This window comes from Battus philenor, unplaced genomic scaffold, assembly GCF_028537555.1.
Source record: "Battus philenor isolate CCGP_79_NKW_IND1 unplaced genomic scaffold, ilBatPhil1.0.hap1 SCAF_1, whole genome shotgun sequence".
Taxonomy (NCBI): domain Eukaryota; kingdom Metazoa; phylum Arthropoda; class Insecta; order Lepidoptera; family Papilionidae; genus Battus; species Battus philenor.
The window spans coordinates 15,110,314-15,133,136 of record NW_027181661.1 but is presented as its reverse complement, the minus strand read 5'-3'; the positions used below and the strand labels follow the sequence as shown (position 1 = coordinate 15,133,136).

The window sequence follows — 22,823 nt, the reverse complement described above, 5'->3', positions numbered from 1 at the left end:
CGATGGACATTCTACTCATAATCAATGAATTCAAATTTATTATGAAACATATATAAATACACTTCTTGTAAACTACAGATATTGTGTGAAATGAGCTGATTATGGCAACATAAATTTTTATAAAACATTTTAAAAATTGACATTATTGCATATATGACACAAGATTTTTTAATTTGAGTTATAGCAACTTTATATAATAAAGTATTTTTGTACTTTTGTCCATTACCAGGCTTCAGATATCTATGAAAAATGTTTTCTGGAACTTATTTCAAATGATTTAATTTTAGTTAGTTAAACATGTTTAATATACAATAACACTATATATTGTACAACATATATAATAATATAATATCCTTTCTAAAGGATATTATTATTAATTAATAAATGATTTGCATTGATAAACGGAATCAAGTAATGGTGTAAATTATTTACAAAAATTAGGCATAGTAATCTTATAAATATTAATTCACTGTGCATAATATTATTTAGCTTGAATATGCACAGTGATAATAGCATACTGAAAGACAAACAACCACAATACAAGTGTAATATTTCCACTTTGTTTTAGTAATCAAGCAAAACAATTTTCATAGATAACATTTTGTGTATCGACAGAGCCCCAATATAAGTCTGGCATTAGATAAATAATTTCCTTTACATTTTTTTAAAACTATGCATAAAAAATACAAATGATGGAAGTAATGATGTAGTAGATGTAATAAGTTAATGCTAAACTATATACAAATTGGCAAAAATGTATTTCATTACATCTTATTGATGCAAATGTATTTCTTTCAGAAAATATCCTATATCTAAATACTTATAAAATGATTATTATTCATTATTCAAAATCAGTTTCATTGCAAATATATATAGTATTTTAGCTTATTAAGCTTAACAAATTCTTCGTAGGACAATTAACAATCAATTAGAGTGCATATGTTATTAAAACATAAATTTCATTATATAAATTATTTTACAAATGTATAAAATGATGAATAATATTACATGTTATCTTTGGTTCAGACCAAGAATACTAAAAATTTATATAGCACGGTTAAACATGTTTGATTTAAATTATGTCAATTTTAAATAATATAGACAATAATATTTTCAATAATTTAAACTAAACTGTATCAACTTTTGCATTAGCTTCATTCAATAGTAAATGTGTAGTAGGTTTACGTTTAAATGTAACATAAGTATAAATCAAACTTGCTAAAACACTGATATTTAGTCCTACAAAGTTCAGCCATGAATAAACATAGTCCCCACCAATAACCATACCTAAATAGGTAACAAGAATGTTTTTAAGACAACCAATGATAGTTGTGGTTAAAGCACTATTGTACTGGGTACACAACATGACACTGTAAGATAAAACAAATCCCATCACACATGACATGAGAAACTGCATCAGGAAAAGAGCATCACTCCAGTGTTGATAGGCTGCTGAACGTTCCAAGTCACCAGTACGCCATGCCAATATTAAAGCCGGCAAAATCATGAACAAGGCATTATAATACATCAGGCCATACTTGCCAAGTTCCTTAGAATCTAACTTTTTCTTCATGTAAACTCCATTAGCTGCTGTAAAAGCATCATTTAATAGTACGAGAGTGTAGCCAGCACATGAAAATGAGACATCATCTGCTGCTGCTAACAGTGCTCCTGCAACCATCGCCAACACACTAGCTTGAACAGGCCATGAGGCTTTTACTCCAAGTACAAATCTCTCACCAATCATTGTCATTAGTATACTAAATCTTCGTAACGCTGTGAACATTGGAAGACTAAGTTCTTTAGTACCTCCAAGTCCTGTAGCCATGTTTCCCATGTAGATGAGTGGTAGAGGCCAAATACGTCTTGCGACCCCTCTGTCCAATGGTGGAAACTGGACTATACGCAAATAGCGACCGAACCAAAGCACCAAAATTGTCGCCAGCATCTGTCCCAGTCCCAGTGCTTGGTAAGAAGGAAATGAATACGTCGTTAATACTGTTTTATTGACGACTGTTATCATAAATGAAGCTAACGCGTAGAAGGCTGCGCTTAATATCTTCCTTGCAAGTTGACTTCTGTCAGTTTCAGCGTCATCCAGCGCATTATGTCCCGACATAGCGATTTATACAATTATTTCAACTAATAAAGTCGTATTAATATAACATGATCAAATAAAAACGTCGTTAATGCTTACCGACTGTTCTCTCTTTTCATTACGAGGGTCATTTAATTTACGAATCAGTCACTTTCATGGTCAGTATTCTTCTATCTACGAAAAAACGTAAATAAAAAAATCTTGGTCCAAAGCTATGCCAACGTACTCATTACATTACCGTTTCATGACAGATAGTTGACAGCTAGTTAAAAACAGATTTTTCAATTAAGACATTGACATTTTTACCAGTTGCCAGGTAAAAGAACCCTACTGTTTCGCAAAAAAATACTATTGTAGTCTATACAATTACATACGATATTATTGAATATCACGGTTTAAAAAAAAGTTTTATCAAAAATTATCAAATTTTTTTCGAATCATTGTTAGTTGAATTTCTTCGGTTACTTTTCCCAGACAGTAAAAATTGGTCGCGTCTGAGCACGGTGTGCTAGGACATCTTTGAATTTGCATTCTAAAACAGTATTGAGTATTGGTCTTGCTAAGAAGAAGAACTTTAAGTGGCTTCTCGATCAAGTGAGATATTTATATAAAGATCGCAGTCAAAGTAGTCCTCCACCTTAATTACTAATTAAAATTAGGCTAAGCATCCATAAGTCTACAATACCTTAAATGTACAAAAACTAAAACCTTCAAAAGTACACAGTGGTTTTTCATTGGGAAACAAAAATTCAAATAAAATTACTTTCAGATAAAGAAAATTTATTCAATTTAATTTGGACTCACTAATATTTGACATATCTTTTTTTTCATTAAATATGCTAAATAAAACATTGATTTGTTAAATTTACTGGCACATATTTATTATGTTTTCAAGCTTCCGTGAAAACTGTGTGAAAACTGAATATTACAAATATGGATTAAAAATATTGAATTACTATAATTAAATAAAATGAATTGTATACAACATGGCTTTTTTAAATTTAAAAATTAATTTGTTATTAAATGTCTCGTTTTTATCTAAAGATATTAATTTTTTTTGCGGTATTTATCAGTCATTCGTGATGATGATCGTTGAACAATGAACAGTACGTTGCGAACCAATTGTGATCAAGCGACATTTTGATATTTTATTCGTGTATTGCCATGCCAGTCACTGCGATCGATACTATTTATTTAATATTGTAAAACCTTCGCGAGTGTCGTTGTTAACATGAATGTTTGCCGTTTAAAACGTTTTTAAGTACAAATCATTACAAATAAGCTCGGAATCGTCAATTTGTGTATAGTTTTCAGTAAGTACGGACGCGTAGATGTTCTGAAAGTTGGGTGTACAGTTAGTCGCATATCTTGGGTGTCAGCGTTTTCTATAGTTGGATGACGTTTTATAGGGCGAGATGTCGGAGCAATTTTCTTTGCGATGGAACGATTTCCACACAAATCTATCCCAGTCCTTCCAAGCTTTATTGGATGGCGAGGACCTGGTAGACGTGACGTTGGCGGCGGGTGGACAGTACGTTCATGCACACAAGCTCATCTTGTCCGTTTGCAGCCCCTACTTTAAGGAACTATTTAAGGTGTGACTCACTTCTTACTTATTTTTATTATTATAAGTTTGGTCTATTGTATTTAATCAGTTTGGCTTAACAAAGCGTTTTTGAGATGTTTGTTAGTTGAAATTGGGTATCAAACGTAATAAGAACTAAGTGAATAAATAATGCTTACATCATAATCAAAATTGATTGTTTTCAAAAAATATTTTAATCAATTTAATATTAATAATTATTACAATTGATGACCTAAATCCTCATTAATTTTAATTAAATATAAATTCGTACAAAAACATTACTTAGGCTTCAAAATTTTACACATTTTTAATACAAATCTTAACATTATTTTATGTGTAAAACAAGCTAAACAGAGCTATTGATTGTTATAAAATTTGTTTGTACAATTGTGTGTTAAATATAGAAGATAATGTTTTAATATAAGACAAAACATTGAGGAAAGTTAGTATTTATATAATATATAGTCAATAAAGAAATTGTTTTATTTAAATTTTTTGTAAGATATTTATAACCTTCATTTTAATTTGGATATTATTTATCTATTAATTATACATTTGATTTTTTAAAATAATAATTTGTAATATTAAAGCCAGTTGGTAAAGCTGTGTAGATTAAAAAAATACCTATTCTCAACTTAAATTAGAAAAGTAGCAAATCCAATGATAAAGTGAACTAAGGTTTTGTACTACTTAGGCCCTAGAGTTTTACCTATATTTTACAATATCAATAAATAATTTATTTAATTTTTGTGGTTTAAATAAATTGAGAGAGAAAACATATTTGTAAATAAATAAACTTAAAAGAAATATGATTATTGAGCAACTGGTTTAGTGTTTTATGGAATGTGTTTCTTTTGTGATTCACTGGAAAGTAGTAGGGGACCTTTGTTCTATTTTGTATTGATATATAGATCATCTGTCTTGTTAAATTTTGTACTTGGGATATAAATTTGTCAATTTTTCTTTATCATCATTATCATTACAACCGTAGGTCCCCCACAGTTGGCAGTACAAATTATTTTAGTACTATATTAAAAGTTTTATCCATTGCTATTTTTACATATTCAAACCTAACTTACAAGTATAATTTTCAAGTCTTGACTTTTGATGTACAAAGCTAAGAGACAATTAGTAAACAAGTAATCAGTTTTTGTAAATGAAATGTAAACAATTAGTAATCTTAGCATTGTCTCATGGATGAAGTAAAATATACCACTGGAGCATTTTTAAACAGACAATGCTAAATATTATCATGTAAAGTATATAATTCTGATTTGTAATATAAACATATTTAGGGCAATAGGAGTACTTTCTAAAATCATCAGAGCATTGTTTAAAATATGCCACAGCAATTATGATGTGAGAAAGTTTTCTTCCTTAGTTATTTTTAAGCATTTACAAGTGAAAATTCCATTTTCTATGTCTGTTTTCATGTTTGGGCACAAAGTCATCTTGCTTTGAACCATTCCCAATGATTTAAATTGTTTAGAAGTTATCTCTAATTTATAATATATATTTATTGAGTTACAATTAAAACAATGATTCTACAAACTCCTCTTGATTTATGCATTTTGATTTTTTCAATTCTATTAATTTACCATCCATACAATGTTGAAACTAAGATGTATTAGTTGATATAGATGAACTTTTCATCCAGTTAATATAGAGTTATTGTTAAAATATAAATGATTGTATAGTTATAGAACTAAAAATGATATGTGTTATTCCTAAAACTACCTAATTTACCAAACTGTGAAACATTCATTGAACCACAGCCTTATTTTGAAAATGACAAAATTAATTTGTGCTTTGTTACATTTTATCTTTTGCCAAATAACAATTATATATGTAATGCACAGCAATTTTTAACTAAAACAAAAAATACCTTTTATTGATTTTATTTGATACCAATACAAACAACAACACAATAATTTTAGGGAAGCATTTATAAAAAAAGTCTATGTAGAGATTCATGATTAATTAATAGATGAATAAAATATAGATATCTTGTTAAGTTGAAAAATGAAGATTTTTCTTATTTGCCAACAGATGAACCCCTGCGATCATCCTATTGTGATCTTAAAGGATGTAGCTCATCAGGAACTGCGTCAACTTCTTCAGTTCATGTACCGTGGTGAGGTTCATGTGCGACAGCAGGAGCTCTTTGCATTTCTCCATACAGCTGAGCTTCTTCAGATCAAAGGATTGACATCAGGAACAGAGGTTTGTGCTTTTTACTTATCATTTCAAATATATGTATCATAATAAAAAATATGGTTTAATAGGTTTATAGGTGTCTCTCTGAACTTTCCATTCTTTTCTACCTTTTAGAATTATGTCTCTACATACAAATATATACTTCCTCAAATATTAATAATATTTGAGTTCTCTATGTACATGTAATATATATTTTTCAAATAGTAGTGAAGAGTATTGGGCCAAAATCATCAGGTAAATGACCTGCATATGTCAATAGTTTATAAATAAATGCAAATACTATTTGCCTAAGCATTAGTAGCCATATGCATTTTCTAGAAATATTCTCATTGGGGACTAGTTCATTAACAAAGTTTTCATACAAAATAAGTGCCAAGTGACTGCAAATCATATTATTATATTGTATTAATTTTGGTCACTAAAGAGTATGTTAAGTTCATCAATCACAAGTTAGAAATCTTTTCCTATATAACACCAAAAAATCCTTTTAATTCCATTCCATTCTATCTTTGGTATGTTATCATTTAAATTCTCTGAATCATAGCAACTGTGAATGTAACATATTAAATTTATCCCTAGTACTAATATTCTAAATATTAGCACTATACTAACTTGTACTAACAAAATAGTAGTATTTTTAGTACACAAAGAGTAGACAGGGTCATAAAAGATGTTAACTTTCAACCTTTTAAACAGTATATTGGTTTATTCACATGTTTATTCATATTTATGTTGCTTTTAATTATAATTGATATAAAATAAATGCTGCCGCCGCCCAGACGGGGAGATTTATGTTTCATTTTGATGTCTGCGCAATTAGTTACAGATGAGTGGTTTATTAAATTTTCAAATATAAATATACGTGTATACAGCACAGCGAATCACCGCCGCCCGTGTCGGACGAGAACAAAGGGCCCGACGTCCCGGAGCCATCGGGGGACAGCCAGACAGAGTGGGTGCCTGGGGGTGAAGATACCATAGCAACCGAATCTCCCGCCGATTTCGCCATCGCTACTATCAAAGAGGAGGCTGCTCGCAGCCCCCTGAAGCGGTACGATTGATCGATACGTTATATTTTGTAGACAGGTCTCCATTGCTGTCTACTTATTGATGTAATATTCAATTTTATAGGTTCAGACTGTTTAATGTGTTTTAATGTTAACGCGTAACAATGTGAAATACGGTTTACGGTTCGGTTCAGAATTCGTATTAAAATTATGAAATATTGAAATTTTACCTTTCTAAGCTGTTTTGCTTAGTTGGTTTTACGGGTTCCGGAATCAACGAATTTGGCACGCACCATCTTTATTTTTTTTAATGTAAATATTGATTTTTTATCTATTATTTTATTTTTTTTTTGTTTTAAGATTACTCAAAGACGCACCGAATAAGAATAGCTGTAATATAAGAAAAAAATCGCGACCAGTTAATAACAGCCCTACGCATATCGAGAACACTGAATACACTTCTGACGGGTATGATTTTATTATCTACCTATAAACCATTCATCGCGTCAACCCTTAGACTTTAATTGTTTTGTTTAATTACGAAATAATCAAGGTCACTATCATTACTTTTTTTTTTAATTTTTGTATTAATTTTTTATATCACTATTATATCTCGAAACTACGAGAACAGATACTATTTAATTTATTACGTGCACTTTTTCATTTGTTGATTTAATTTTGTTTTTTTTCTTGAGTTTCTTTTTTCAAATTTTACAGTGAGCCACTGATCGACTTCGACTCTGACGTTTATAATAATGTGTTGGTTATGCCTGAATCGGCTAAAGAGTCTGGTAAGTACAGATCATGCAGTTTTCAGTCAAATATTGTGAGCTTGATAGATGTTTGCTTTATAAAAATATTGAATTTCGAATTTAACTATTGTTGTGTGGATTGTCTAGGTTGGAATTGCAAAACAGGCGGAGTAAAATGCCCATCGTGCCATAGGTTCTTCGCCAATCGTTACAATCTTAAGGTTCATATAAGAGACAAGCATGACACCCGGGAAGGGACACTTCAATGCGATATATGTCAAAAAAGGATGCGGAATCCTTCATGTCTACGCGTTCATATGTATCACCATCGCAAGCAAGCGGCCTATCTCGCCCAGATCAGCACCCAAGGAGATCAAATGAGACATGTGTGAGTATGAATTACATCCGTACGGATTATAAACAACATCAACATCGTGTCAGCCGCTAGGCGCCTACTGCAAGGCATAAGCCTCTAGGCATAGATAGCAACGATGACCGGATGATGCGTTGTCCCGCATTCAGCGACCTCTCGCGACCTTGACTGTCATCGCACCACCTAGTGGGGGGAGGGGTGGGGGGGCGGCCTACCAAGGCCTCGTATACTGATCTAACAACATATATTAACATTTATATATATAATAGTGTACTTTGACTTTTATTAATTTATTTTCCGTTAGAAACATTTTTAAAATACACAAACGGATGCTTGGAAAATGATATGTCTTAGTGTTTATAAATCTGATATTAAAAGTATATTAATAAATAAATCTTATTACATCATTTCAAAGTTTTTAGTTGATTCAATATGTATGTTGATATTATAATGTATATATCTAACATTTAAAAAAGCCGCTATTGAGTTTCTGTTCGGCTCTTATAAAGATAAAAAAAAAAAATTCAAAAGTGCGTTTAAACGCCTATTTGAATAAAAATAATTTGAATTTGTCTATGGGCATGTTTTATTTTGAATTTATGTTATCAGTTATGATCTTGAATCTTAACATAGAGAACTCTAATATCGTCGTGCGAAAGATTAATTTATAATATATTACTGGATGCTGAGATGGTGTATACATGAACAGGCTGCCGCGTCCTTGAAACTTGGTGAATGGTTATGTTTGTCTGACATTACAATCGGCAATGGCGACACATTATAGGAGGCACAAGTAATTTGTAACTAAATTTTATTAATTTAGTTAATATATAACACTTATTTTATAATTAAGACTGTATAACCAACTATGTACAGGATGATTAGTTATGTATAGGTATAGAAACTAAATGGGAGAATGTATAGTTCATTTGACAGCAGAGCTTTTACAAACATTTATATTCAACATGTATAAAATGATCGGTCTGGAATATGTTACATTTATTTATTTTTTCGTTAAAATACGACAGGCCAATAGCTTTTGGCAGTATATAGTCTGGAGGGATAGATTGTAAACAGTAATTAGTTTTAATATGTTTTGATTTTAATTTTTCCAACGCTCTTTCTTACTTTATCATCATTACTTTATTTATAAATCCACAAATAATTGATTTATGGATTCCGGCTTTTATTCCAATCATTCCTGTTAATACTATATATATATATAGAATAAATATATTAAAAAAAAATAAGTTAAGGTTTAACTGCTAAGGAATAGAACAAGTAGGGTTAGATCAATTAATTGCCTATTAAATATATAGATGCGCCTTACCCTTAAGTAAAATGTTACTGATGTAATTTTTAACATTTAGTACGACACGCATCGCCTTGAAATAACTAGTAATTCTTGTAATGCAAAAAAAAATATCACCGTGGAATTTCCATGCCTTTGAATGTTACAAATTTTTCCTTCATTATTGCTCCATGTTTTTAAATGTGACGTTTGATACATTTGAAAATTGCATGCGGAAAGTACATTTTAATTTTACTATTGCGTTTCGTGGCGTAAGTTTGTAATATTCCGCTTGTTTTATGCCCCCTGTCCTTGACATTGCACGCGAGCTTCCTTATAATCGCATTCCGCGTGCACTGGTAACTAGGGTAGGGGTGGTGTGAACGACTTTACTTATACAAGGAAACTAAATATACAGATTGATTGCTCTTAGTTGAAAAGCTTCAGAGGTTTGAATGTATAACTCATTTTCTATCAATTAATGTTACACTCTATTCAAAAATCAATTTCAGAAATAATAATGATAACGTTGAAAGAAAAAGCGTATACAAATTTCGGATTATAACATATTTAAATTATTTGTTGTTTACTATCTGTTCTTGCAGACCTTATAATGCTAAAAGTTGTTTGTTTTTCGTATAACGATGGAAAAAAACTTTAGATTTAAAAACTTTAAATTATTTTATTGACGAATGAGCTACATATTTCATTACTTTACAGCGTTTGCATATAAAACCGATCATCCCTGTATAGGTAATACAGATGTAATAAAACGTTTCATTTTGATATGAGTGTATATATCTATGTATAATATTATAGTTTCAATATACGTATTCTCTAATGCCCTTTGAAATATGAAATAAACAAGCTGTTCCAAGAATGTCTATTTCATACAAAATATTAAGTCGTATGTTTTATTGAAAGTAGACGTTATTGGATGAAACTGCGTCGTTTATTTGAATCTAATGGAGTGGGCGATGTTAATATGCAGTCGTCTGGAATTATTGAAGCGTAATAGAGGGGTGGTGCAACCCACGCTCAAAGGGGGGACGGATCGGACGACTCTGGGGAGATGACGCCCCCGTTGTCTGTTGCAGCCATGTTAAGTTATTGATCGCAGTGGATGCATTTACGCAGCCGCTGTGCCTCGTAACCCCGGCCGGGTCTCGCAGCCAGCTCACAAAGCATTCGGATTGTGACTAAGTTAAACGTGCCGTTTAGAAAAATGATCATAATTGAACTAATAAGGTTCTTTACGTTCATACTTCATCTGACTATTGATTTAATGAGGCGATGGACGATACGATGGTATTATCCGCTTTTTCGAATTTTAAATTCAATTAAAGTGTTAATAGATCTTTTGCGATCGATCATTGAAAAGTTTTTTTTTTGTTTACAGCGTGCAAAACATCGTCGGGAATAGGTGGCGGTCCGACCCGGCGATTGGCTCCGCCGAATTAAAGGATGGCGAAAAGTAAGTACTTTTAAATTTTCTTGCGGATTAATAGATCCATTTGTTTTTTTTCTCTTGACAATGTTTAAGTATTTCTATGACATTTGCTTACCACTTTTTTTTTGTGCAAACAAGACTATCTACTAGATTTGCAACAAAGCTTTCAGATGCACTTAATTAACATTTAACAATAATTCCTTTAAAATGTCAATAGATTCTAACACGAATATATTAACTTTTCTATTTTGCTTTTTATGCTTTTGTTATTATTTACTTTTGTCTATTACCGGTTCTCTGTTCGGGATTCGATTCTTTTTTTTTTAATTTTCTTATTTAACAATATCATGTATAGTTTAAGAATGCTAAAGCGATAAAATGAAATTGACTATTGATTATACTGACTGATATTTGGAATTCTTTCTTTAAATATTTTACAATTGGTGCTTATAAAAAAATCTTCATTTATGCAGTTAATAAATGAATTTTACAAACAAAATGTTTTTAAACACCAACCTACTGAAGAATACCTGCATGGGAGTTTATAAATAAACAACAAAGCAACTGCTAATACCCTTCTGGCGTTTACCCATAATCCTTTCTTCAACAAATGAACAGATGGAAAGTTAAACAATTTTAGCTTTACAACACCAAGTGCTATTGTAATTGGCTATTTATTTTAAAAATCATTGCTATGCTAAAATAAAAATATAGCTGCGCGCTTACTTCGCGAATTGTTCTATTTAGTGGCTATGCATTATGAAAATAGTGGTGACAGTAGAAAAGGAAGTGTGAAGTTCATTGTTTTGATTTGATTTTATTCTGAGAAAACAAAACATCGAGTTCTCGATTCGTTGGAAACCATTGCGCAAGACAATATTGATCCACGAATCGATGTTGCGCATGACAAGAATACTGCGCAGTGCTTCATGTAGTTTGAATGTGGCGACTCTGTAGCGAATTCAGGGAAAAGAACGGTAAACCTTACCTATGTATTCTTTTGTAGTTAGTTCTCTTCATTTTAAACTATTTGCGAATTATTTCTGTATAGTGAACTACGCGAATGTATTTTACTGATTATAGAATAGTAGATTCGTAGATTCACAGGTTCCTGACAAAGTCGTTACCGCCATCTTCCAGATGCTAATGGCGCCATAGGCGTAGCTTGATTTTCATTAAATATATTTTAACTAGCTCTATAATTGTTAAGGGGCCTTTCATAAAATATGTTCATTTTGAGGGGGGGGGGAGCTTAGGGGGAGGGGAACGGTTTGTGTGACCGGGAGGGGAATAGAATATTAAGAAAACCGTCGGACATTTGAACAGTAAAGAAATCATGTATTTTTTTTTTATTCGATAATCTTATAATTAAATTTATATTTCGTTACTATAAAAAATCTTGTATGATTATTCATTATTCTCGTGGATAAAGGGGTCTGGGTTTCTATCTTTTGAGGGAGTGTTCGCGAAAAGTTTAAAGGGCTAGAAATTTCAAGTACCGTATTTTATAAACGGCTCCTAATTAAGTAATAGTAAAATAGGGCATAGTTTTTTTTTAATTGGAAGAGGGCGGTAGTCTCAAAGAAAGTCGGGAACCTAAGAGGTAGATAGATGTTCGGGAATATATAGGTTTCCGATTGATGCATTGCCGAATGTCTTGCAGCATATCCCCGTCTGCATCTGCTCCGGATTCGAAGAACGACAGCGCATCGGAGTCTACCCAGGTGTCGGTTGAGACTGTGGTCCCGAAGACGGAATCGACTCCTGAGACCGTATGATATACGAACGCTGATCAGGCCTCTGACACCGACGAAGACTACGATGGCGACGACTTTGAAGACGATGACGAAGAGACGGAGGAAGAAGACGAAGACGACGATAACTTCGGCGACCCGTATGAGTTGTACTACTTGTTCACGCAGCAGTGCCGATGGCATTTCGTGCCGCTTGACCAGGATGATTAAGCTGCGGTTACATATTGATTGCAGTACCTTAAGCCCGCGTATTTTCTCCCCTTTAACCTATCCTCAATACAGAATATAGATCCTCAATATAGAAAGACAATGCGGACTTTACTTCGCATCTATTCATTTTAAACATTTAAACTTATCCGCCGACTTCGAAGTTTCCTTATATTACCGTAATCGGATTTTAGAATTAATCAGGTGTTGCCTGTTTTTGCGCATATTGATGTTAGCTTTCAATGTTTTAATGGAATCTTTAAATGTTATCTAAATTTCGATGGAAATAGTCGTATATATAGAAATTCATGTTTTAAATATAAAGGATATTAGTTTCGATTTCATCTTGGGTCATTGGAGGTGTGAGAGATTAATTAAGATTGGATGCATGTTCCAAATTATAAACTTACTAGTGGAACATGTGTGTGTAACTGCATAAGTATGTGTAACCTTTGATGTTTGTAGTGGATACGATTGCCCTTATTACATAGCAAGTATCAATATTGTATAACCGTAGTATACTGCCGTGGTTTAGTTCAAACAGCATTAAACCTTATGAGACAGCAAGTATTAAAAAATATACACACTTTTTTTTAAATGAAAAACAATAGTTCTTTTAGTTTACGTATGACGGCAGTATATCATAGGATAAGTTATATCAATGTCTCATGTAGCGGTATAGTAATGTTGATGTTTATTGAAACTCGTTGTAGCCGTAAGATGATATCGCTCTTCATATCCTTATGTCGCACGGTAATTTGAAGGAAGCTCTATCAGTAATGCTCCAAAAGTGTTGTTTTATACTTTCCACCACACAAAATCCAAAGACTGAAGCAAAAATTAATCATTTTAATTGTACATTTTTTTTAATTATACAGCTTTTATTTGTATTGTCGAATAATACGCGTAGGGTATTTTTTTATTGCATTAATTCACCGGCTGAGCGACCCAAAGCAGATCTTAGCCTCCAAAACCAAAGTGCACCCCCAAACCCGCCCTATTTATGATCGGTTTCACCTTTCGGACGTGGAATATATTCCGTATATCTACAAATTTATTTACCGTCAACAATATTAAAATATGATTGCCATATATACAAACGTTTGCCCGAAATCTTATTATTTTGATTACCGAATTTGTGCCGCCTAGAGTTTTCTTAAGACCTAACCTGTTTAAATTCAATCAATTTAACAACAACTCATGATTTATTTTAATGTTAAAATCACAATAATGATGTATGGAACTCACATCACTGACTTGCAATAATCGATGATAAGATTTTATATTTTTTTTATTATTTAATATGTACTAAAGAATCTCAGTTCATCACACTATCATGCGGTTTTATAAGGTATGAAATAATTACGGGAATGATGGGGATATTAGTTTTGTTTTGGAAGATGTAATATTTTAATCTATTATTAGTTTATGAAACCATTATTAGCCGGTTTAATTTTACTGGCAGCTTTTATGACGATAATGATTATAATTATTTTATTAAATGAAATGTTGCCATTAGTTTCAAATGTACAAATACGTCTCTTGTCTCAAAATTACACTGCGATATGATTATGCTGGACAGTGTGCTAGGTGAGCACGTTAAAAACAAAAGCATAACCTTACAGTACAAAATACAATATTGTGTATATTATATCTATTTACGTATGCTTTACTTAGTGTTGTAAGTTTTTTTTTAATTAAGATCAAATTTAAGTTACATTAACGAAAAGAAATCCGAACAATTTTTATACGTACAATTTAGATTACATTCTCTTTTATTATTATTAATATTTTTTAACATAATTTTAATAACAAGGGTTGTTAGATATTTTAAGAGAAATTCGTACCTCAGACGTATCAAGCGACTGTCTTTCTTCTTCGTTAGTTTTATCGTATCGTGGTGCCCCAATCTCTTTTCAAATCATACAGAGAAGTCAACGAAATGAACTGACAGTTGTGGAATACATAAAATTGTATCTGTTTTTTTTTTTAAATAAAAATTAGGTAATACAATTTTGTAAAAAAAATAGGAAACATTATTTTTGGAGTAAGCGGGAATTTTTTCCTTACATCCATCTCGATCATATGATGTATATTTTATAATTCTGGTCCTACCAGCGATTAACAAAGCTTTAATTTAAGAAAGACTTGTCCCATCGTTATGAAGTCGGTAAAACGTATCGTAGTCATTAGCTCTCTTCAATAAAATTCTGTTGGAATGGTAGATGATAAGATGTAAAAAAAAAAGAATATTTTTCAAAGTCCATAGATGTAAAGCGGTGTACAATTTAGATTTACGTTCGAATTTTAAAAAAATATGCCTAATTATTTATATCAAAACTTTTAATGGCACTACAGTAACTATTTTTAGTTAAATTTTATCTGTAAACATCAGGGTCAAAACGATTTTTTTTCTCTAGCGAAGTAGCGAAAGGAATGTTATTAAATTTTGTAGGATGCGTGGTGTTTTTTAAGTTCGATGTGACGTTATAGAGGGACTCTGTCACCACAAATCCTCGGCCTCCAAAAACGTCATCAGGGCGGCAAAAACGTCAAAAAAACCATTAGTTATTTTCAAAACCACGTGTCCTATTTAAAAATTTTTAACCAGCACCTTCATTTGTACACCGCTGAAGTGATGTATTTAAATTTTCTTTTAATATTCAACACGTCCATTTTAGATGTATTTTATGAAGGTTTGGGTATATCTAACCATTAAATTTAAGGGGTAATAGAACTAACACACTTCGCTGTTGAAGTATAGTTATTTTTTTTATTTTTCTTTTACATTCCATTAGTTTTAATTCTGCATAATCACCTGATAAGTTTTATCTTAGATTTTTATGAAGATATTTATGTAATTACTCTTAGAGTTAATTGTCTTTTACATATATTTTTTTTTATAAAAAAACCTTAGGAGATTATTAAAATGTTTACATAAGAAACATTCCATATTTCGGTAGCTGTATTATAGTTTTAGCATTTATGAAGTTTTTTTACCAAATTTTTTTTATACCAATGCTCTTACTTTGTAGTTCACGATGTAACAGGGTGCAGCTCTTCAATACATTCAAATAGCTCGGCCTCGTTTAGGCTTCAAAGATCTGGTAAGCTCCGTGTTTGCACCTGAGAGCTTTCAATATATTCTAAGTAACGTAGATCTTCGGTTTTAATACTCAATTTTTGTGGCCAAATCGATTTTCATGCCTCTAGTGTTTATTTTTTATTTTGTAAACTATTGGCGTGATTTATGGCGAATATGAAAAAGTTATCAATAGTTCTTTTGTGATAGAGCTTTCACTGTATCAGGGATTGTACATTCGGAACAATAAACATCGAAAGTTATTTGCGATTAAACTCGGTAGCGTGATATATCTATACATTCCATTTTCGAGTTCCAATTCCGCTTTCTACAACAACAACAACAACGTGCTCAAATATTGTCTATGTATTCGTAATTATCAATACATGTCCTTGACGTTTAGTGTTAGTTAGCATGTAAGTTGTATTAGATGTTGTCTGCGTTCTATTTACCGCTCAAACTGTTTTTTATAATATTTATGTCTATAACTTAACACTTCGAATTATATAATTTTACACGAAGCCATCTTCCTAAGTATACTCTATATGTCATATCTAAGTAACATATTTAGCGATAATCATCGAAGACGCTTATAAAAAATGTCAATTCGTTCAATCCCACACAAATTAGTTTTTTTTTGTTCAACAAAAATGTAATAATTAGAGAAAAAAAAAACATTCCAACCTATATAAGAAAATGATTATCAGGGTAAATAATTAAATAGGGGATCATTGTGTTACAAATTCAATACATATAAATGTTTTGCTATGATAAAATCTAATTTTTGATGGCAAAACTTATTCGGAAAACAGCGTAAATTTCTTTGATAGTAACTTAATCGCTATTGAGCGTTTATGTAAAATTAAACTGAAAAGATAAAATACTACAATTCTGGAAACTAATTAGAGAAATTCGCGTCTATATATATATATATTTAATACATTCCATTAGTATATTTAGGTGACTGTGTTTATAACATGTCCTCCACACCGACATTAGATTGTCATTAAATTGGCCAGTATTTGTCAATGTTTTAGGATAAAAAGCATGGATGTATGCAGTGATATTTTCGTCCGTTTGAGATGGAATCTCGTATTATGTGTAAGGCTGCTATGGAAGGAATGTGATAATATAAAAAAAGTTGGCACTTGGTTTGTGTTCTTTCACATAGAATTTGTGACTGAAAGTAAATTTAGAACATCTTGTATGCGCACGCGTGCGTTATGTCGCTTCGAGACCGGATGGATGTTGTAAGATATCACATTTCTTGATCCTCTTTGTAACGGAAACGAATGTTAATCAGTCATTTTTATTAATCTATTTATCAATTAAAATTAATCTATTCATTAAGTAACTCTGGTTGTTTTACGAACCTCTTATGCGTTGTGATCTTTAACTTAATTATGAAAAAAAAATAATTCTGATCTTATACTAATTTAATTTCGCCATAAAAATGACTGAATGTTAGACACTTATAATATTTAAAGAAATTCTTTCACCTCAGTTTGTATTTTGTTGAATCAAAGCCATCGTGTGTTTGGCGAGTGTCAATAGCAGAATGATAACACGCATGTCAGAGGATGAGTTGGTTAACACCGGATGCTGTCGAGCCTGTAACATTTTACGCGTACCGTACATCGGACTCGAAAAAATCATGAACATGTAATATAATATTATGTGTAATCTCTAATATCTGTTTAATCTTTGTGCGACGGTCAATCCGTTTATAATCAAGTGTTTGTCGACAATCTAATTCGAATCTATCGAGCTCTCTATGTTGTGATTGTCTATTATATATTACTATATAAGAAATTTGGTAGAACATAAGGGATCTTAAATTTCTCCTTCTAATAATATTTTATGTCAAAATGAATTTATGTTTATTTTTAATCAATTTACAAATACAATGTCAATACTTTGTAGAAAATGTTTTTGGTTGTCATAGAAAAATCTGTTCTTAAAAAATAACTGTCACTGTGTTACTGTCGCTTATTCTATGTACCTATATTAATGTATGAAATAATAAATGTGTCAAAGTCAATGATGATCTCCTACTATTTTTTAACCCTTTTATATTTACAATTTTTCAATTTTTTTTTTATTTAAAATTTATCATCTTTAAAATAGATTAAATTAATTATTTGTGGATGTGTATATATATATAAGTATATGATTATATATTTTGATCGATTATGCTCTACGTGAAAACACAGTATACACTAGTAGGAGAGCATCACAATTAGCTTGTATTCTTTCATTCAGTATTTATAACAGTGGTAACTCAAATGTTCATGAAATAAACTTGTTTAGATTAAGTGTCTATTGTTAGTTTTACATAAAAGGTAAGATATTAAAGAGTTAAATTATAATAATGAAAATAATTATAATTTAATTTTTTGATATTACATACGTTTTCTAAAGATCAATTCTCAGTTTCAAATGCGGCTTCGATTTTATTCTGTTTTTGCCAATAATTTTGTTCACTGATTTTATACTCATCAAAATTATTATTATTTTTATAGTATTTTAAAACGATGTAATAAATTATAATTTTTTATTTTAGTTGGTTATTTTTATTTACTTTTAGTTTGTTATTTAGTCTAGCTTTGGCGATGTAATTTTTCGTCGCTGAAAGTGGTTTTAGAACTAGGAAAGGAGCTGATAAGAAAAGTTAAATTTCAGACGAGACATATTTTATAAACACCATGGGAGGTGTCAAGCAATAAGCGGGCGAAGACTCGGTTAGGTAGCGATTGCAGTAAAAATTCGATCAGACGCAGATTTTCGAATAGCTCGCATAGGTTAATTAAGCTATTTTCATTGTTGTCTCTTAAGGTATACTAATGAAGGTAATGATGTTGCAATCAACATTATTTTTATATTAAATCGCGGTGTGTTTAAGAGAGAAAATAAAAAAAATATTGTCTGTAGCTTCTCAATACGTTTATGAAAATAAATGGTGTTCTTAAAAACATTACCGATTTTATCACAATATATTTAATAAACGCCAAAAACAAATGGTTTAAGATTCGACTTTATCCGGTTAGCAAATCTTTCTAAGGGCGATTTATACGCATTGATAATAGAATCCTAGATAAATTACAGGAAGCTTCCATTACAAAATAAAAGCGTCCATGTTTATTAAATCACTTAATTTCATATTAATTTTTTTATAATGTTTATAATCAAAGACTTCTCTGTCAGATGACGTCGACAAAGATTTTTTTAATTTGCTTTTTAATTATTAAAATAAAAAAATCCGTACACAGTATGAATATTAAATTAAAGAAAAACACATTACAATTCTAACCTTAAAGTCTTAGCCAATATGTCTCGCTTCTGATTCTGGCGTAATCGGTAAGACTTTCAGTGGGTCCCATGGCGGCTACAACTGGACATTTATCGTACAGGTATTTGTAACAAGCGCGTTTTACAGAAGCCGAGCTAATTTCATCAATAGCTCCTATGCCATCAAATACAGATAGCACGCAGTCACGGTAAAGTAAGGATCGACCGACTCGATGACTCGTCTTCAAAGTGCTCTCGGAATCTGAAAGCCACTTTGTCTTCAACTGATTTTTCGCTCTTTCTATCTGTTCGTCTGTTATAGTGTTAGATAAGTTCATAAATTCGTTTTGTAACATGTACATCATGTTATCCAGACCTAATCGTGGGCCTATGAAATGTGCTCCCCAAAGGGCGGTGTCTTTATAAGCTATGTAAAATGATTTATACGAATCGCATGCGTTTTCGTATGACGCCCCACGAGCAACGTTAGTCCCGTGACCTAGACCGCCGAGCTGTGATTTATCCCAACCACCTACCACCTCCGAGGCCAATTTCATTACATTGTAATCATCGTCGCAATAAGAGGGGCCTTCAAATGCAATGGCAACATTCGCCATAGGCTGCGAATCGTCCCTGTACCTGACGTCACATCCTGTATATCTATATTCCTTGACTTCCTGTTGTTCCACGGGATCCAGCTTACACAAATACCTTTCTGCAATTTGAACCATTTGATCATGTTTTACTCCACCAATACATGTTAATACCATGTTACCAGGGCTGAAACTTTGATAAATTACTTTACAAAGCATTTTTGAATTGAACGTAGCAACATTATCAAGTGGTCCCATGACAGTTTGTTCTAATGGTGTGCCTTGGAACGCGGCCGAATGAAGGTAGTCGAACAAAACATTGGTACAATTCTCGTCGTGTTCCAACATCTCCATGCATACAACCTGTTTCTGAGCTTCTATGTCTTCGTAACACAATTTATTATTGAATATACAATCCAATAAAATGTCGACAACAAGGGGAACATCGTTTGATAAACATTCGGCGAAGTACACCGCCATTTCGCGTGTAGTGAAACATTGAAATTTAGCCCCTGTTGTCAATATTGCGTCTTCGAGCATTTTCTTCGTTCTAGCTTTCGTACTCTTAAATGCAACATGTTCTAGGAAGTGAGTCAAACCATTTTCATACGTATGTTCATAACGTGATCCAGCATTTGCGTAAACTCCAATACAGGTGTTGCAACTGGCTCTATCTTGTGTTGCCACAGTTAGTCCATTTGAAATTTTAGACACTTGAATCGAAGGCAAATTTCTTATTATATTCGTATATGGATCTGAATATTTAAAGCGGACATCCCTAGGTTTTATTGGTTTACAGAAACCAATGTTACGCTTTAATAAGTTATAATTTTTAAACATTATAATACTCCACCAAAAACTGTCAAATATGACGTTCGGTTACGAATTTAGTTCGTAGACATGTACATATTTTTTTTGAAACAAATGGCGTTAAGACTTCAAAGCGGTTGTAAAAAAAACTTAATCATTTTATCGTAAAAAATAAATAACTGGAATATTGGTAATAGTAATTTTTATTTATTACCAAAAATTAGTGATAAAAAAGGTTTATTTTGTTTTTTAGCTTATTATAATGTTACCATATTAAAAATACGTAAATATTTGTAATTAACCTCCGGCAGACATATTATTTAAAAAACAAAATTATCAAATGTCAAAACAGTGGTGTGTCAACCGTTAATCTACTAAATTTGAATGCAGAAAATTGATTCTTCGCGATATTTAAAATATAATATATTCTACAAAGATGCATAGTTTATTTATTCGTTGGACTTCAAAACTCGTTATACCTCAACTCCGATACTATGAAACGTATACGGGACTACTTAAAAATGGCATCAGAGTGGCGGTCGAAGAAACGAGTTCCCCTTTGAGCTGCGTTTCGTTATTGATACAAACAGGACCACGTTTCGAAACTGCAGAAAAAAACGGCATAAGTCATTTCATAGAGCATATGGCTTGTATGGGATTTGAGTGTATGAATTCACAGCGTCTAGAAGACTGCCTTAACTGTATAGGAGGTCATGTAACTGCAACTACTACAAGAGAATACCAAACATTCTCTGGACTAGCGCCCACTGATTACACATTAGATTTAATAAATATCCTATCTTTTATACTAACAAATCTTGAACTTCGCGATTCGAACATTCAAAAGGAAAAGGAGACGATACTCATGGAATTAAAAGATTGTGAGAATTCACCAGAGCGTGTTGTATTCGATTATTTACATCAGGCTGCATTCCAAGGGACGTCTTTAGCGCAATGCGTTATTGGACCTATTGAGAACATTCAAAATTTCGACGAGCAAGACGTGAAAAGTTTCTTCAAGGAACAATACAAACCTGAAAACATTGTGTTGGCTGTATCCGGAGCAGTTAGTCATCTTGACGTAATGAGCCAAGCTCAGAAAAGATTCACTCATATTTTCTCAGAATCGAACCACACCGTAGAACATAATTTGTGTCGTTACACAGGCTCTTCGATGGTATATCGTGATGACTCTATGCCTTTCGCTCATGTCGCTGTAGCTTTGGAAGTACCTGGATATGGGCATCCTGATTTTTGGCCTCTGTACGTTGCAAATTGTATTTTGGGCGTTTGGGACAGAAGTCAGGGTGGTGGTGACGCAAACGGTGCATACTTAGCTCGTGCAGCAGCTGTTTGTGACTCGTGTGAATTTTACGAGCCATTTTATATCACGTACAAAGATATCGGACTATGGGGAGTAAACTATGTAGCAGAAAAGGAGAATTTAGATCGTCTTATGCATAACATTCAGGAACAGTGGATGCATTTTTGCACTAGTATCACAACACCCGAAGTACAAAGAGGTATTAATTATGCAAAGCTGAAGATATCTAAGAAAGTTGAGAGTTCCTTTAACTCCTGTCTGGATGTCGGTCTTGAGATTCTGTATACATGCGCAAGGACGCCATTGAAAGATAAATATAGAAAAATTAATGACGTCAAAGTTGATAATATTAAAGAAATCGGACAGAAGTACATATATGACAAATGTCCAGTAATCTCTGCGGTTGGACCAACGGAATGTTTACCAGATTACCTCAGGATACGATCTGAAATGTATTCGTTGAGATATTAAAATCGTTCTAATGTTCGTTAATGATTTTAATTAAAGGTTATGGCAACTATACACTTTAAATTAATATTAATAAATTAATATTTATTTGTAAGTGGTTTTTCATTTGAACAGATAAAAAGAACCATATTGTCTCGCGATATATATATATATATATATATATATATATATATTTGAAATCGAATAGTTATTTCAATGTCATAATGTATTTATTAAAAATGGCGGTGAAAAAGGAGAATATTTAATTTTTTTCTCAGTTGACACTTTAATCTCATCATTATCATAATCATCATTTCAGCTTTTCTGGACATAGACATTCAACACTGATTTGAACCGGCCTTTTTTAGTACATATATATAAAAATGAATCCATATTTCATTTATCACGATTATAGATATATATTAGATTTCATTTACTTGGGAACGATTTGTCATCTCATTAATTTTTCTTTTTAGGTTTTCTTATACTTTGTAGATGGTTCTTATGAAACAAGATTACGATTTGCCGTGTGGCGTACCAGAAAA

The 22,823-nt window shown here is 31.9% G+C and overlaps 2 protein-coding genes and 2 pseudogenes across 3 annotated transcripts; 2 read left to right on the top strand and 2 right to left on the bottom strand.

The window, feature by feature from the left end:
• Positions 1–1,126: 1,126 nt before the first annotated feature.
• frc (fringe connection) lies at positions 1,127–2,323 on the bottom strand. Its single transcript, XM_068763740.1, has one exon. It carries the CDS (start codon positions 2,117–2,119, stop codon positions 1,127–1,129), a length of 993 nt encoding a protein of 330 aa, XP_068619841.1. The 5' UTR covers positions 2,120–2,323.
• A 937-nt stretch (positions 2,324–3,260) lies between these two features.
• On the top strand, positions 3,261–18,303 carry LOC137933622 (broad-complex core protein isoforms 1/2/3/4/5-like). 2 transcript variants are annotated; one of them, XM_068777654.1, is made up of 9 exons: positions 3,261–3,411; positions 3,508–3,693; positions 5,733–5,906; positions 6,773–6,951; positions 7,268–7,375; positions 7,625–7,698; positions 7,807–8,047; positions 10,723–10,797; positions 12,437–18,303. In XM_068777654.1, exons 2-9 carry the CDS (start codon positions 3,514–3,516, stop codon positions 12,549–12,551), a joined length of 1,146 nt encoding a protein of 381 aa, XP_068633755.1. In that variant the 5' UTR covers positions 3,261–3,411; positions 3,508–3,513; the 3' UTR covers positions 12,552–18,303. The 2 variants fall into 2 exon arrangements, with proteins under 2 accessions (XP_068633755.1, XP_068633764.1); XM_068777663.1 differs by lacking the exons at positions 10,723–10,797; positions 12,437–18,303 and adding an exon at positions 8,742–8,801.
• Positions 18,304–19,127: 824 nt separating this feature from the next.
• LOC137919666 (cytochrome b-c1 complex subunit 1, mitochondrial pseudogene) lies at positions 19,128–20,537 on the bottom strand (annotated as a pseudogene).
• Positions 20,538–20,943: 406 nt separating this feature from the next.
• LOC137919659 (cytochrome b-c1 complex subunit 1, mitochondrial pseudogene) lies at positions 20,944–22,302 on the top strand (annotated as a pseudogene).
• The last annotated feature ends 521 nt before the right edge of the window (positions 22,303–22,823 follow it).

What these genes read in the sequence shown, in the direction of transcription:
- LOC137933622 (XM_068777654.1), top strand. Translation starts at nt 3,514, where the DNA reads ATGTCGGAGCAATTTTCTTTGCGATGGAACGATTTCCACACAAATCTA. An exon ending in ACTTTAAGGAACTATTTAAG is followed by an intron (nt 3,694 to 5,732) that starts GTGTGACTCACT and finishes ATTTGCCAACAG; the next exon opens with ATGAACCCCTGCGATCATCC. An exon ending in ACTGAATACACTTCTGACGG is followed by an intron (nt 7,376 to 7,624) that starts GTATGATTTTAT and finishes CAAATTTTACAG; the next exon opens with TGAGCCACTGATCGACTTCG.
- frc (XM_068763740.1), bottom strand. Translation starts at nt 2,119, where the DNA reads ATGTCGGGACATAATGCGCTGGATGACGCTGAAACTGACAGAAGTCAA.